We start from the raw sequence: 15,872 nt of genomic DNA, 5'->3' as shown, positions 1-15,872 counted from the left end.
AAGTAACTGTCCATGGCCCTATCGCAGTCATTATCTGTCTTCTGGCCCTACTTTATTTTTTCTGACCATGACTTTTATTATGATTATTTGTCAATTTGTTTGTTTACCAATATATTTGTTTCTTATTTACCTATTGTCAGGCTCCCGCACTAGAACAGAAGCTCCCTGATTTTAGTAGATTGAGCTGCTAGTTACCATGCTGTCTTCTTAGTTACAATGGTATCTTCTTAAGGGCAGCAGGAAGTGTCAAAAATAGCCCTGAATAATGAATGAATCTTCCTCCCCTCCCCACCCCCAAATAAGCAGCCCTTTTTGTATCTTTTCTTTAAGCCTCCCATCCTCACAAAGCACTTTTAACCCTTGTATACTACTTCATCTTTATATCACTTTACACAGCTTTTTTTTTTTTTTAAGATTTATTTATTAATTTGAGAGAAAGACAGAGAGAGAGTGGGGGGGAGGGGCAGGGGAGAGAATCTCAAGCAGACTCCCTGCTGAGTGTGGAGCCCAACATGGGGCTGGATCCCATGACCTTGAGATCATGACCTGAGATGAAATCAAGAGTTGGCTGCTCAACTGACTCAGCCACCCAGGTGCCCCTACTTTACACAGCTTTAAAGCAGAAGCCCAGGGCAGCTGGCTGGCTCAGTCATTAAGCGTCTGCCTTCGGCTCAGGTCATGATCTCAGGGTCCTGGGATTGAGCCCCACATCATCGGGCTCCCTGCTCTGTGGGAAGACTGCTTCTCCCTCTCCCACTCCCCCTGCTTGTGTTCCCTCTCTCGCTGTGTCTCTCTCTGTCAAATAAATAAATAAAATCTTAAAAAAAAAAAAAAATTAAAGCAGAAGCTCAGGTGAGGAAAGAAAGGAGTTGACAAAAATTAAAGGGAAAGAAACAGGTTAAGACGTGAGGAGAGGGGAAAAAAGGAATTTATTTGATTCTCTTTAATGATTGCCTCAATGGCTGTCATCCCATGGCAGTCCTTTACTGCAAAAAAATAAGCAATATTCACACAGCCTTAGCCCTTTATTTCTGCATATTTGTAATATGATTTTACATTTTGGTGAGTGGAATGAACATTTTAGCTGGGAATAGAACTGAGCAAAGAGGGAAATTTAAGGATAATTGGTAAAATAACACTTGTCTTTATTCTGTCTTCCCCGGCTACCTGCTGTTTTAACTTACAATGTGAATTAGCCTGTAATGATTATGTTATAAGCTCAATGGGGGTACTTTTTCAATGTAGAAAGGGCATATTCCATAAATAGGCCCCTAAAAAAGCATTTGCTTTCCCAAATTAATCTTGTGGGGAGTTTGATTCTCCAGAATTATTGTTTTCACATTCAAAATGATGCTAATGGTATCAGTTGTAATCTTTATACATGGCCAGCAATGCTTCCCACGCCTAGTACACCTCAAGTTTATCCCTTAACTGGTATCTCTCCGCACAAGAATGTGTCATTGTTATAGCTTTGGCCGTTTGGATTCTGAAGTTGGTAGAACTGATAAGTTAGTGTTCAAACAAACAAACAAAACCCAGGAAAGCCACCTTGTCATTATACCTGCATGTCAGACTTGCCTGCCAACTTATTCTAGATAAACAGATATGTGAAAGCATGCTGACTGAGTTTGGATCTCCATGGTGAAATGTAGATTATGATATACAAATATATTGGTGGAAATCCAAATATACTAAAGACCTTAAAGCAATCTATGGAAATGGTCATTATTGACTTCAGAAGTGAACTTTCACTGTTCTTAACTGCATGGCAATCAGCTCACACCCAGTTTTTTCTTATGACATATTTCCACGTACACACTAATATGGTTAACAATGATTAGAAACGGTCATTCCCACAACTCACATAGTTTTTCAGAATTCAGGGGAAAGTGACTTGTTCAAAGCCAACTAACGCTGATAGAACAGGCATTGGAATTGGCATCTGAAGTGTTATTCTGGAATGGATCTGATTCAAGAGCTTATGGTCTTTGAAATTCTATGTTGGTTTATTTATGATGTGTTTTTCTCATCAGTGCTGCGACAAAAATATAAACTTAATCTTGGTTTATTTACTCAGCCTACTTCATTTAAAATAAAATTTATGGAATAAAGTAATTCTAAAAAGCAGTTCTGCTTTTAGTTTTACCTGAAAAGTAACACATTTTTGTCCATCTCTAGGTGAAGATGCTGCCAACTCCTTCTAAATTTCATTACATTTTCAATCTTCGAGATCTTTCCAGAATTTGGCAAGGAATGTTAACCATAAAAGCCGAGGAGTGTGATTCGATATCTGTTCTCCTATCACTTTTCAAACACGAGTGCAACAGAGTAATTGCAGACAGGTGTATACTACAGCACTTGAGTTTAAATGTACTGTATAAGAAGTTGACACCATGAGACTAATTCCTGCATTATCTACTCAAATAATTAGAGTATTGTCTTCGTTTGCTCTGGGGCTTGTGAAGCATTGATGCCATTTCCCACCTGCTGGTCCTGTTAAAAAATGCTCTGCCAGTCTGCTTGAGTATTATTTCCACAGCACATTTTTTTAAATCACCACATCATCAGAGACTTGATAACATTCAGAGGCAAATTTTATTATGTATATTTTCTAGGACGTTTGAGCTCCATGTAGCTTTTGCTTGGTGAAATCTGGGAACATAGGCTCAGTCATTGTTCTGAGCCTCAGCTTCCTCCTGTATAAAATATGGATGGTGATGCTGATCTTACAAAGCTGTATGGGCCTACCACAACATTGCACACATATGTGGTATTTCTCAAATGTCGGTCCCCCTCCTTCAGCTCTTCCCCCTCTGATACTGTAGGTCTGAAAAGGACCTTTGTGCACTGTGTGCTTGCAGAACCAGAAAGTGGACGCTCGTCCACTACTGAATGTCGTCAGTCTGCACTCCTATTGCAAATTTTAGGAATCTTTGACCCCATCTAAGTGACTCATCTGTATTGTTAAAGAAAAAAAAATTATTTGTGACACTTGTTAAAACAATAAGGCATACAGACTTTATTCAGGATTATCACACTGGGTATATGGACCACCGCGATGGGGTTTTGCAGGAGGGGAGAGAAATTGAGCTGAACTCCAAATATGACAAGGGAAGAGTGGGAATTTATAGCCACGGAGCAGTTTAGGGGACATTGGTGGATGGAAAAACTACTGAGAGGAAATATCAAGGGTAAGGGAGGGATTCTAGCTAAACTGACCTAATAGGATTCTTGCTGAAAGCAGGCTAGGGTGAGTAGATATTACCTGGGGGGTGATGGGGAATGAGGAATTTGGTCAGATATTGAAGGGTGATTAGATATGGGGAGTGGGAAATTCTGGGATTAAACCCACTTGACAGGATTCTTGGTACAATTGGGCAATGCAAAGAAGGACACAGAAGTCCAAAAGTCAAGGCCTAATTGGGAAGAGGATTCAGAGGAGACTAAGGTTGATCAAGGAGAGACTCTTTGCCAGTATTTTTTTTTAAGTAATACTCAATGTTATAACTCTCCTTAATGGAGTTATGTCCTTGTCTATTCCCCTGTTCTGAGAAGTCCGCGGTGTAGGATGGGGCCTCAGGAAGTGGAGGGAGGTTGGACATGTTCAATTAGGAAGGATGCCTTCATATTTTACATATTTATTCCTGCATTTTTCTTTCAGATTTATAACTCCTGAAGATGAGCAATGGTTTAATATCCATCTTGTTCGAGCAGTTGAAGAGAATATTAACCCAGATGTGACTTCATATATTCTTCCTGAGCCATACTTCGTAGATTTTCTCCGTGAGATGCCTGAACCAACTGGTGATGAACCTGAGGATTCTGTGTTTGAAGTGCCCAAAATTTATGAACTGGTATTTATTTTCACCTTTGAAAAGAGCTTTTCGATCACTCACCTAACTGTATATTTCTCCGCACCCCAGAGTCCCACCATGGAGTTGTAGTAACTTCTACATTAGTTATATGTTGTGATTCATGTCATCATACACCAAGTAAAATATTTCAGTGAAATTTAGCAGTAATCCCATTAAAGTCAGGTATAAGACAAGGATGCCTCCTATCATCACCACTATTTAATATGGGGTTTTGAAAGTTCTAGGCAATGAAACAAATGACCAAAACAAACAAAAAAAGATGTAATTATCAGATAGGAAAAAACAAAAATATTGTGTGCAGATGAGATGATTATCTCTTAATAGAAAAGAACTGAACATCTGTTTTAACTACTAACAGTTCAGTAAGATGACCAAGTGTGAGATAAATATAAAACTCAGTAACTATCCTCTGTATGAAAGGCTGGCAAGTTACAGCTGATGGGCCAGATCCAGGTCTCTGGCTGTGTTTTGTGAGATTTGTGAGCTAAAATTTGCATTTTTTAAATGGGTGGCAAAAGAATCCGAAGAAGAATAATATTGTGTGACCTGTGAAAATTACATGGCATTCAAATGCAGCGTTCATACACAGAGTTGTATTGGACCACAGCTACGTGGATTTGTTTCCTTATGGCCCAGGACCGCTTCTGCACTATGAGGGTGCAGTGGAATAGTTGTGACAAACCCTATGGGCCACAAAGCTTTAATCCTGCCCTTTACAGAAAAAGTTTGCCAACTCTTGGCAACAATCGTGAGATAGAAACTATAACAGGAAGGTACTTCATTCAACAGCAACAAGTATGTAAAACATCTAGGGATAAACATGATAAAACTTTACTTGATTAAATGGCAACACATCATTCTCCCTAAATTAATGTATAGGTTTCATGAAGTTTGAAACAGGACTCCAAAAGGATTTTTTTTTCTTTTAGAGAGAGAGAGAGCGCGTGCATGCACACATGCATGCTTGTGTGGGTGGGGGAGGGGTAGAGGGAGAGGGAGAGAGAGAGAATCTTTTTTTTTTTTTAAAGATTTTATTTATCTGAGAGAGAGAGAGATAGCAAGAGAGAGCACGAGCAGGGGGGAGAGAGAGAAGCAGGCTCCCCACTGAGCAGGGAGCCTGATGTGGGGCTCCATCCAAGGACCCTGGGATCATGACCTGAGCCAAAGGCAGATGCTTAACCAACTGAGCCACCCAAAATCTTAAGCAGGCTCCACGCTCAGCATGGAGCCCAACATGGGGCTCAATCCCACCACCCTGAGATCATGACCTGAGCCGAAACCAAGAGCCAGATGCCCAGCTGACTGAACTACCCAGGTGCCCTGCCAAAAGGATTTTTTTTTCAAGATTTATTTATTTATTTGAGAGAGAGAGAGCCTGGGGGAGGAGCAGAGGGAGAACAGGAGAGAATCCCAAGCAGACCCCGCGCTGAGTGCAGAGCTATGTGGGGCTCAATCTCACAACCCTGAGATCACGACGTGAGCCGAAAGCAAGAGACAATGCCCAACTGACTGCTCCACTCAGGCACCCCCAAAAAGATTTTTTAAGCAGGGTCACAAACAAAGTAATTCTGAAGTGCATGTAGGTCGAAGAATTGAATGAGGAGACAAAATTGTGCAAAAGAAATACATGAATATTTACTTCAAAGCCATTTGACTGTATCAACAATGTAAAACTTCTGCGTATTTTTTAAGATCTATAAGCAATATTAAAAAGCAAATACAAACAGAGAAATATTTGTTATATTCCAATCTTAGTTCCCAGGGGTGGGAATTGGCGCTGGGGTTTTCGAAGGGAAAGGTCAGGGAATGATTTCATACTGGCAACCAGCTAATGCAGTTAAGTTTCAGGCCTCTGAAAATGGAAATAACTGAAAGTCAAGTAATCCATGACAGATGTTTGGAAGTCCATTAGGTTTTGTTTGTTTGTTTGTTTGTTTTTTAAAGTCACCTTTATTCAGCGTCATGATCAGACTATTACATTTAGCAATCAACAGCATGGGTGCAAAAAAAAAAAAAAATCTACGTTAAAACCCTTTGTTGGAATGCTTTACACTTTCCACAGAACAGAAACTAAAATAACCTGTTATACAATTAGTCACAAATACAGTCCTCGAGTTTTTTGCCCATACACATGAGTATTGTCTAAAACATGTCTTCTTTGTGGCAGCGAGGCCCTGCCACCACTGTGCTTGGCTGAGTTCACAAATCTGTTGTGACCTGTAGCTTCCCTGTCACGTCTCGGGCTCTCCTCTCCTGCTAAGCCTTGTTTCCTGGCAGTAATGAAAGCCTCCTGCCGCTGCCGTAGCTCCTGCCGCTGCTGGAACTGCCACAGCCACCTTGGTTTCGTGGTTTGGCAAAGTATTGGCCTCCACCACCAGAGGGGCCAGAGCTTCTGCCTCCAAACTTCCCTCCTTTCATGGGTCCAAAATTTGAGGATTGATTGTTGTAATTGCCAAAATCATTATAGCTTCCGCCACCTCCAGAGTTGCTTCCACTGTTACCAAATCCTTTCTTTTTTTTTTTTTTTAAAGATTTTATTTATTTATTTGACAGAGAGAGACACAGCGAGAGAGGGAACACAAGCAGGGGGAGTGGGAGAGGGAGAAGCAGGCTTCCCGCCGAGCAGGGAGCCCGATGCGGGGCTCGATCTCAGGACCCTGGGATCGTGACCTGAGCCGAAGGCAGACGCTTAACGACTGAGCCACCCAGGCGCCCCCACCGTTACCAAATCCGTTATAGCCATCCCCACTGCCACCATATCCACCACCACCTCGACTGCCACCAAAGCCACCTCGACCACGGAAGTTCCCTCCACGACCAAAGTTGTCATTCCCACCAAAACCACCTCCACGACCACCACCAAAGTTTCCAGAACCACTTCGACCTCTTTGGCTGGATGAAGCACTAGCCATCTCTTGCTCAGACAGGGCTTTCCTTACTTCACAGTTGTGGCCATTCACAGTATGGTATTTTTGAATGACAGTCTTGTCTACAGAGTCATGGTCGTCAAATGTTACAAAAGCAAAACCTCTCTTTTTGCCACTGCCCCGGTCAGTCATGATCTCGATCACTTCAATTTTCCCATACTGTTCAAAATAATCTCTTAGGTGATGTTCTTCAGTGTCTTCTTTAATGCCACCAATAAAAATCTTTTTCACAGTTAAGTGGGCACCAGGTCTTTGAGAATCTTCTCCTGAGACAGCCCTCTTTGGTTCCACAACTCTTCCATCCACCTTGTGTGGCCTTGCGTTCATGGCTGCATCCACCTCCTCCACAGTGGCATACATGACAAACCCAAAGCCTCTGGAGCACTTGGTGTTTGGATCTCTCATTACCACACAGTCCGTACGCGTTCCCCATTGCTCAAAATGGCTCCTCAGACTCTCATCGGTTGTTTCAAAGCTCAAACCTCCGATGAAGAGCTTCCGCAGCTGTTCAGGCTCTTTGGGAGACTCTGACTTAGACATGTCGGTGGTGGGAGGGGAGACTTTAACGATGCTTACTCGGCAGCGTCCACGGGCAGAAAGGAGTAATCTAACGAATGTATCTCCATTAGGTTTTTATTTTTATTTTTTAAAAAGAGTTTATTTATTTATTTGAGAGAGAGAGAGAGTGCGAGGTGGGGAGGAGCAGAAGAGGAGGGAGAAGGAGGGGAAAGAATCTTAAGTGGACTCCGTTTTGAGTGTGGAACCTGATGCAGGGCTTGATCTCACCATCCTGAGATCACGACCTGAGTTGAAACCAAGAGTTGGCACTTAACTGCCTGAGCCACCCAGGTGCCCCTAAATTAGGTGTTTTTTGTTTTTTGTTTTAAATTAGAATTACTTTTGAGAGCCTTTACAATTGCTGCTTTCATAGATTTTGGCTCTTAAATTATTATTTTTTTCTCTCTCTGCACCCACAGGTCCCATCCTTTGACTTTCTGTCTGAAAAACTCCAGTTCTACCAGAGACAGTTCAATGAAATCATTAGAGGAACATCTCTTGATCTAGTGTTTTTTAAAGATGCAATGACTCATCTTATTAAGGTTCTAACTATTGACTCTTTGCTGACATAAATAGATCATGTAAAAATTGGGTAAATTTCATAGACAGATGTTTTGAGAGAAGAAATCTATAGTTTCAGATAGTGTATAGAAGCATGTCCATAGGGTGGATCAGTTCACGGTCTCAGGAAACAAAGGCTTAATCAGAAACCCCTTAGCTAAATCGAAATAAGTTAATCAGTGAAAGACAAGTATCATATGATCTCACTGATATGAGGAATTCTTAATCTCAGGAAACAAACTGAGGGTTGCTGGAGTGGTGGGGGGTGGGAGGGTTGGGGTGGCTGGGTGATAGACATTGGGGAGGGTATGTGCTATGGTGAGTGCTGTGAATTGTGTAAGACTGATGAATCACAGACCTGTACCTCTGAAACAAGTAATACATTATATGTTAAAAAAAAAAAAGAAAAAGAAGATAGTAGGAAGGGAAAAATGAAGGGGAAATCGGAGGGGGAGATGAACTATGAGAGACTATGGACTCTGAGAAACAAACTGAGGGTTCTAGAGGGGAGGGGGGTGAGGGGATGGGTTAGCCCGGTGATGGGTAGGTATTAAGGAGGGCATGTATTGCATGGAGCACTGGGTGTTATATGCAAACAATGAATCATGGAACACTACATCAAAATCTAATGATATATGGTGACTAACATAACATAATAAAATCAAATTAAAAAAAAAAAAAGAAACTCCTTAGCTGAATCCACATACAGGACAGCAAATGCTTTCAAGGGCTAATTGATGGGTTTTGTATTCAGAGCTGTTGACACATCGAATCAGAGTTTTTCCTTTCTAGAAAGTAAGCTAGAGAACCCTGTGAAGAAATAGTCCCTCTTCAAATTTTATTTTGATATAATGGGAATCCTGTTCCCTTCCCCATGGAGGAAAACTTGATGCTTTTTAAAAATGTCAATTTCATGATTGGCTTACAGATTATGGGCAAACTGATGAGGAAGGAGTAAGGTAGATGCACAGGACTGGTATAAAAACAGAAACCAGTTAGAGGCAACACCCAGAGGAGCATGGTTTGATCCAAGTCTGAAAGGCTACAGAAAAGAGCCATTTGTTTGTGTCATGTATAGATTGAAAAGGAGTTTCTACGGGAAGTCTGAACAGTGTCAGGAGGTTTGATAAAGAGGCAGCTTGCTCTGTGTTTATTATACGTTGGTCTTCCCCAAAGTTGGTGACTTTCCAGATGTCCTAGGGCTGTTTCACATTCATCTACTCAACAAGTAATTATTGAGTACTCACTGTGGCTCTTGGGGGCCTGGGACCCAAGTGATTAACATATTAAAAAATATAATGATAGAATTAATGCAAAGTGTTTTTACTATCTGCCACCTGTAAAACTTCCATTTAAAAAAAAAACTTTTTTGTGGTGATAATGAATTTAGTGATCCATCTAGACTTTCATCTTAATCAGTGATATTAATGTAAAAGGCAGTTTTTTAGCAATGTCTTCAATCGGCCTGCATATGAGGTGAACCACAATTCCAGCCTTATTGAGGAAATCAGCCATAGAAAAGCAACACAAGGCTAAAGTCTAAGTCTTTTTCTACAAATGCCTTCTTGCCTCCCTTGTAAGTAGAATTTTGGTACTTAAAATTTTTTTTTCATTGGCAGAGATACAATATAGGTAGTATTCATTGTAGAGCTAGGTGTCTATCTAGTTCAGTGTGTTAGACTGAATAATAAGCAGACAATCCTAAACTTTCTGCAGATTGGGAAGAGCATCTCCATCATGCATTGAGTCCGAAAATAATAAAATTACACACACACACACACACACACACACACACACACACACACACAGAATGGCTTTGAAATAGGAGATAGGAAAGCCCATTTGTTCTCTCTTTGCTGATGGGCAAGGAAAAGAATTTGAGTTGACTAAATCAATAGGAGACATTAATTTAAAAAAACTCCGACATATCCCATTAAAAGAAAAAGTCTAACGTAGTCTACAAGCATATGTTCAAAATTGGACTCATGTAGTGCAAGAAAATGTGAAGAGTTGAATTCTATTTTTAAATACATACCATTTTATTTCCAAACAGATTTCACGAATAATTCGAACATCATGTGGAAATGCACTGCTGGTGGGTGTCGGTGGTTCAGGAAAACAAAGTCTTTCGAGATTGGCGTCTTTTATAGCTGGATATCAAATATTCCAGATTACATTAACCAGGTAAGGTGAAATAAAACACAGCAATATATTTTTCTATTATTAATTTCTCTGAAGTAAAATGTTCACTTAAAAAATACAACAATTTGGTATATTTTTTAAGCTAACTTTTTATTTAAGTGTAAATTATTTAAGGAGATGTACACAAATCATGGGTGTTACAAAGTAAGTACACCTCGGTCTTTAGCCTACAGATGAAGAAATAAAATATCAGCACCCCGGAAGCACCCCTCAAGTCCTGTCCCAGTCATTACCCTCCCAAGGTTCACCATATTCTGACTTCTAAACCCACTTAGTTTTACCTATTCTTGAACTTTCTATCCATCAAATGCTATGGGATCTACTCTTTTGTGTCCAGGTTCTGTTGCTTGTTTCATCCATGATGCTGCCTGTACTCATAGTTTGTTCATTCTTATTGCTGTATAGCCCTCCACTTTCTCACATATTACCACAATTTGTTACCCGTTGTGCTGTTGATAAATATTTGTGAGGATTTTTTGGCAAGTAGAGCTGTAATGAATATTCTTGCACATGACGGAGTGTACTTCCGGAGATAGAACTGCTGGGTATGGAGTGTACATATATTCAGGTTTAGTCCATCTGGAGAATTGTTTTCCACAGTGGTTCTACTTACACTTCCACCAACGGTTCATGAGGGTCTCAGTTGCTCCTCATCCTGGTGCACCTTTGGCACCGTGAGTCTTTCTCACTTTAGCAATTCTGGTGGATGGGTAGTGGTATGGCTCTGTGGCTTCCGTTTGCATTTTCCATGGTGAATGTTGAGCACATTTTCACTTCTTATTGGCCATTTGGACAGTCTCTTTTGTGAAATATCTGTGTTATTCCTTTGTTGCTTCTTTTTTTTTTTTTTCAATTAGGGTGTGATTCTTTCTCTTATTGATTTTTAGGAGTTCTTTATATATATGTTTTGGATATAATTTTGTTGTCAGAGTGTGTACTACATATATCTTCTCCAAGTTGTTGGCTTGCCTTTTCACTCCCGGTGGATTTTACTTTTTTTTTTTTTTTAAGATTTTATTTATTTATTTGAGAGAGAGAGAGGGAATGCGTGAGCATGCACGCATGAGTAGTGGGGAGGGGCAGAGGGAGAGGGAGAAGCAGACTCCCCACTGAGCAGGGAACCCCCACTCAGAACTTGATCCCGGGACCCTGAGATAATGACCTGAGTCAAAGGCAGATGCTTAACCAACTGAGCCACCCATGTGCCCCTTGGTGGATCTTTTATTTTATTATTATTTTTCTGTCTAGGCTACATTTTTTTATTATGTTCAATTAGCCAACTTAAGTTATCAATTTTTTTTAATTTTAGTGCTCTTTGTATTCTGTTAAAAAATATTTGTTTACCTTTGTTTACCTATGAAGATATTCTCCTGTGATTTCATTTGCATTTGCAAATAAAATGTACTTTTTTTACATATAGAATTATAACCCATCTAGAATTTATTTTCTTCTAAAATCTGAGGTAGGAGTTGAGATTGTATTTTTCAATATAGATATCCAATCACTCCAACTCCATTATTGAAAAGGTCATGTTTTTCCTGACACATTACAGTGTCATTTCTTCCCCATCAATCAACTGATGTCTGTGACTATAGTCTGTTCCACTGATTTAATTATCTTTGTACTATTACCAACTGTCTTAATTACTGTAGTTGTTTTTTTTTTTTTTAATGTTTATTTATTCATGAGAGTCAGAGAGAGAGAGGGAGAGGCAGAGGCAGAGGGAGAAGCAGGCTCCCCACCTAGCAGGGAGCCCAATGCGGGACTCGATCCCGGGACCCTGGGATCACGACCTGAGCCGAAGGCAGACGCTTAACCATCTGAGCCACCCAGGCGCCCACTGTAGTTTTAATATATCTTGAACAACTTTGTTGTTCTTCTTCAGGACTGTCTTGAATATTTGGCCTTTTGTAGTTCCTCATAAATTTTAGGTCACTTTTTAAATTAACAATTTATACACACTACATAGATAAAAAATTTAACAGGGTACAAATTACAAGAGCAGTTAAAAAAATATGAAGCATCAAATATCTAGAGGTTAATTAAATTAATCAGTTGTCAACCTTTAAAAATTGGGAGGTTTCACACACACACACAAAAAAAGGGTTTCTGACTTCTCTTGACACAGTTGGAAGATCTGGCAACACTGTGCCTACGTCCCAGGTGCCTGGACCTAAGCAACATGCCTCCTTAGATGGGACATACAGTCCTCCAGTTTACCAGAGTGTTAACAGTATTTTCCTGTTTTCTGTATTCTTGATGCTCTGGCACTGGGGTCCTGCTGACTGCCCCTCCCAGGGCAAGCCAGTTCTTAGAGACAGCTAATGGCTTGCTCCAGTAGTGTGCCTTTCATAGGTAAACCAACCACTCCAGAGCTCATACTCTGAACCACCACGTCTATCTGGCTTTCTCCACCAGGAAGCAATATTGCTCTGCTCTAATCACCCAAGAGCCAAGGACCAGTAACTAGGGACAGCATCTATGCCCTGGGGCCCGTTGAAATTATTCAAACAAGCCAATCCTAAATCTGCTTAGCCTGCCTACCTTTGCCTTTCTCATGGAAACCACAGTAAAGGCTGTTGCCCTGGGTTGCTGTCGCTCCTTCCACATCCTGACTGACCCTGAAGCTTCCCCATGCAGCCCTATGTGGTGTGGCATATCCCCTCCTGTTTCTCGGGATCTGTGAGTATAGGCTTCTTCCTTCATGACAGTCCTTTCCATGTCTGGGTGTCTTACAATACCTGACTAAAAAGCTTCCTGGAAACATTTTAAAACAGCAGGGAAGGTGAAGGGAAGGAGAGAGGAGTCAGAGGGGACAATTTAAAGTAGGACTTTATAGTCTCTAGTATATTGATAGGACTTAGCAACTGATCGGATATCGGGTGAAGAAGAGGAAAGAAGAAAGTCTAGAATGACACACCTAGTTTCTCTAGTGGTATTTATCACGCTGCACTGTAAAAATCCTTGTTCACTCCTCTGTCTCCTTCACTAGGCTGTAAGCAACCTGAGGATGGACCATCGTAAACTTTGTCCTATCTACCATTACTATCAAGTGGGTTCTTTGAACCAACACATAAAAATACGTGTTGAACAAATAAACAAATGACCAGTTTTAAGGGGGGGGAGGTAAAATGAGAATTCAGTCCAGTACATGCAGAGAGTGAGATGTTTGCAGAACACACGGTTTCCGTAGTTTATTAGACTCATCGGTGTGGAGTTCAGGAGTGGCTGGCTCCTGGAGATGTCAGCACAGAAGTCTCAGTGGAGAGAACAATTTTAAGGTAACAAGGAGCATGAGTAGGGCACATAGCGAGAAGAAAAGATGGCTAAGGGAAGAATGCTGGGGTCTCCCAACATTGAGGAAGGGGACTTGCTTGCAAGAGAGTGAGAAGTAGAGGCAAGGCAAAGAGGAGGAAATCCAGAGTGGTTTCCAGAAATCAAACTACATCTCAGCAAATCTTACCAGTTTCTCCTTCTAACGAATGACCCCTTTGGCAATTATTTTGAAAGGCATGTATATTTTCCCTTCAATGGAGTTCCTTTTGTCCAAGTCTACAAGACATTTTACTGTAGTGCCACTCAGAAGGGGATAACTGGTCCTCCTAGATTAAAATCAGCTATTTATTCATTTGAGTGCCCTTAAACCGAGTCATCTCTAATGCCCACTGCAGCTTTTACAAACAGATATTATCTTCATTTTGCAGAGGAGGAAACAGAAGCTGAGGAATGTAAAGGAACATTTCCAAAGCTGCAGAATGGGGATTTGAACACAGGTCCTTCTGGTTCTAATGCCTGTGGCTTACACACAACTCCCTATGACTTGTACCATACAACCTCTTTCAAGTGAGGTGTCTGTTTTGTCAATTTACTCATGAGGATTTATACACAACACTTCAGAAAATGTCTGCTTTATTTCTGCACATCACATCATCTCCAGGAGCATATATATTTAGTAGGAAACACAGTAAACAGAAAAGCAAAGACCAAGATCTTCTTGTCATAAGCTGTAGCTACATAATTATAACATTTCAATTATTTATATCACATTGCATAATGCATGTTCTTCTGTAGGCTGTCTCTGTATTTAGCCACTTAATGAGATACACAAATTACCACTATATATAATTTATTGCTAATTTTATTTATAATTTATCTTGACTTTCTTACCAATCCAAACTCATCCAAGTTTCAGATTAGTTTTAAATATTATACGTATATTCACTTGGGCAAAATCTGTTGTGAAAGACTGTCAGCTTGCTGAGAATAAAAGTTCATTTCTGAATTTCTAATTACTCTTCATGAGTCACTTCTGGTGAATTCCCATTTCTCACTTCTCACATTAAATAAAACATACTTGCTTTGAACAGTAACGTAACTATTTCACTCTAACCTCTGTGTTTTTTAGCAGGCACTCTTACTTAATATCTCTTGGGGCAGGTGCAGAGTATGCTCTAATTACCATGGGTTATATTGTCTTCTGAGACAAATTATGACTACATATATTTTTAAATTTTAAATTTCCTACCACCCTTTTTAGGTCTTATAATGTGAATAATCTAACAGATGACTTAAAAGGTCTGTACAAAGTTGCTGGTGCTGATGGAAAAGGTATCACCTTCATCTTTACAGACAATGAAATAAAAGATGAGGCATTTCTAGAATATCTTAACAACCTGTTATCTTCAGGAGAGGTAGGTCTCAAAAGTAGAAAAAAGCTCATATTTTAAAAATGTAAATTATATTTGGACAGAAAAAGCAGCAATCCTTCACAAGTGAGGCCACTTAACATTCATTTTTCATTTTAGAAATGATTAATATGTAAGATGTGGTAGATTTTTGTTTAAAACTACCTGTGAGAAATGAATGCTGTCTACTTCCAGATTTTTTGTATGCTTTGTTCCATTTTAAATATGATTGCTTACTTATTTCATCAGTCTTCAATTTGGTCCTGTAATTTATTTGAGAAGAATCACACTATCTATCTAACAGTCAGGAGTATAAAAGAGAGGAAAGAGTTCTGCCAGCTCTAAGCAGATGTTTGGTCATCACTTCTGACACCACCTCTGTCAGCACTCCCATGATCACTCACATGATTGGTACTTCATTAGAAGGACTCATGGGCCTCAACATCCAGTTGTACTCATGTCTAAGATTTATGACAGCAACACAACAAGGATTCACAGCCAGATCAATATAGAAAAAGACACATCAGGTGGAATCTGGAGAAATCCATGTGCAGGCTTCCTATGTTCTCACCAAAAGGGTCATACAGAATGTGCATCCCCTCCAGTGGTGAAGTGCGGTCACTCGTATGCTGTGTTTCCATTCAGGGAACCCTGTTGGAGATTCCGAGTTCAGCAGTTTTACTGGGGGCTGGTCTGGTTGTCCCTCCCTGCCTAGACACTACTGCCAAAACTCCAGACTCCCAGAAGGAAAGCAGATGTTCACCATATATCACAATGTTTGTGTAAACAATCCAGGCACAGAACAACCTTTTCAATTAGTAATGGAGGAGACATTCAAAAACCAAGTTCCCAGACGATGGCCAAGTGCTAGCCCTGCAAGCATACACTTCTCAAAATCGGGCTCACTGTGTTAACTCTTCCCTGCTCAGTGGTGTCTATCAATGCTTGCTGCTGCATGAGCTACTTAACTACCTTGGAGAGAGGACTTCTGCACGATGGTGGCATAGGAAAATCCTGAATTCACCTCCTCCCATGGCAGCACCAAATCTACATCTATATATGGA

General features: G+C 40.4%; 1 protein-coding gene, 1 long non-coding RNA gene and 1 pseudogene across 2 annotated transcripts in view; 1 reads left to right on the top strand and 2 right to left on the bottom strand.

The window, feature by feature from the left end:
• Positions 1–6,097, bottom strand: part of LOC144379086 (uncharacterized) — a 231,690-nt gene extending 225,593 nt beyond the window's left edge. Inside the window, exon 1 of the long non-coding RNA XR_013441270.1 lies at positions 5,824–6,097. This is a non-coding gene — a long non-coding RNA (uncharacterized LOC144379086). The remainder of the gene's footprint in view (positions 1–5,823) is intronic.
• The window catches only part of DNAH8 (dynein axonemal heavy chain 8), a 431,463-nt gene that overhangs the window by 278,130 nt on the left and 137,461 nt on the right, over positions 1–15,872 (top strand). The window contains exons 59-63 of the mRNA XM_078055380.1: positions 2,179–2,342; positions 3,662–3,854; positions 7,780–7,902; positions 9,975–10,105; positions 14,661–14,814. Coding sequence (XP_077911506.1) covers positions 2,179–2,342; positions 3,662–3,854; positions 7,780–7,902; positions 9,975–10,105; positions 14,661–14,814 — 765 coding nt within the window. The remainder of the gene's footprint in view (positions 1–2,178; positions 2,343–3,661; positions 3,855–7,779; positions 7,903–9,974; positions 10,106–14,660; positions 14,815–15,872) is intronic.
• LOC144379085 (heterogeneous nuclear ribonucleoprotein A1-like) lies at positions 6,129–7,853 on the bottom strand (annotated as a pseudogene).

Source organism: Halichoerus grypus, chromosome 9, assembly GCF_964656455.1.
Source record: "Halichoerus grypus chromosome 9, mHalGry1.hap1.1, whole genome shotgun sequence".
Lineage (NCBI taxonomy): Eukaryota > Metazoa > Chordata > Mammalia > Carnivora > Phocidae > Halichoerus > Halichoerus grypus.
This window is presented reverse-complemented; position numbering and strand designations above follow the sequence as displayed.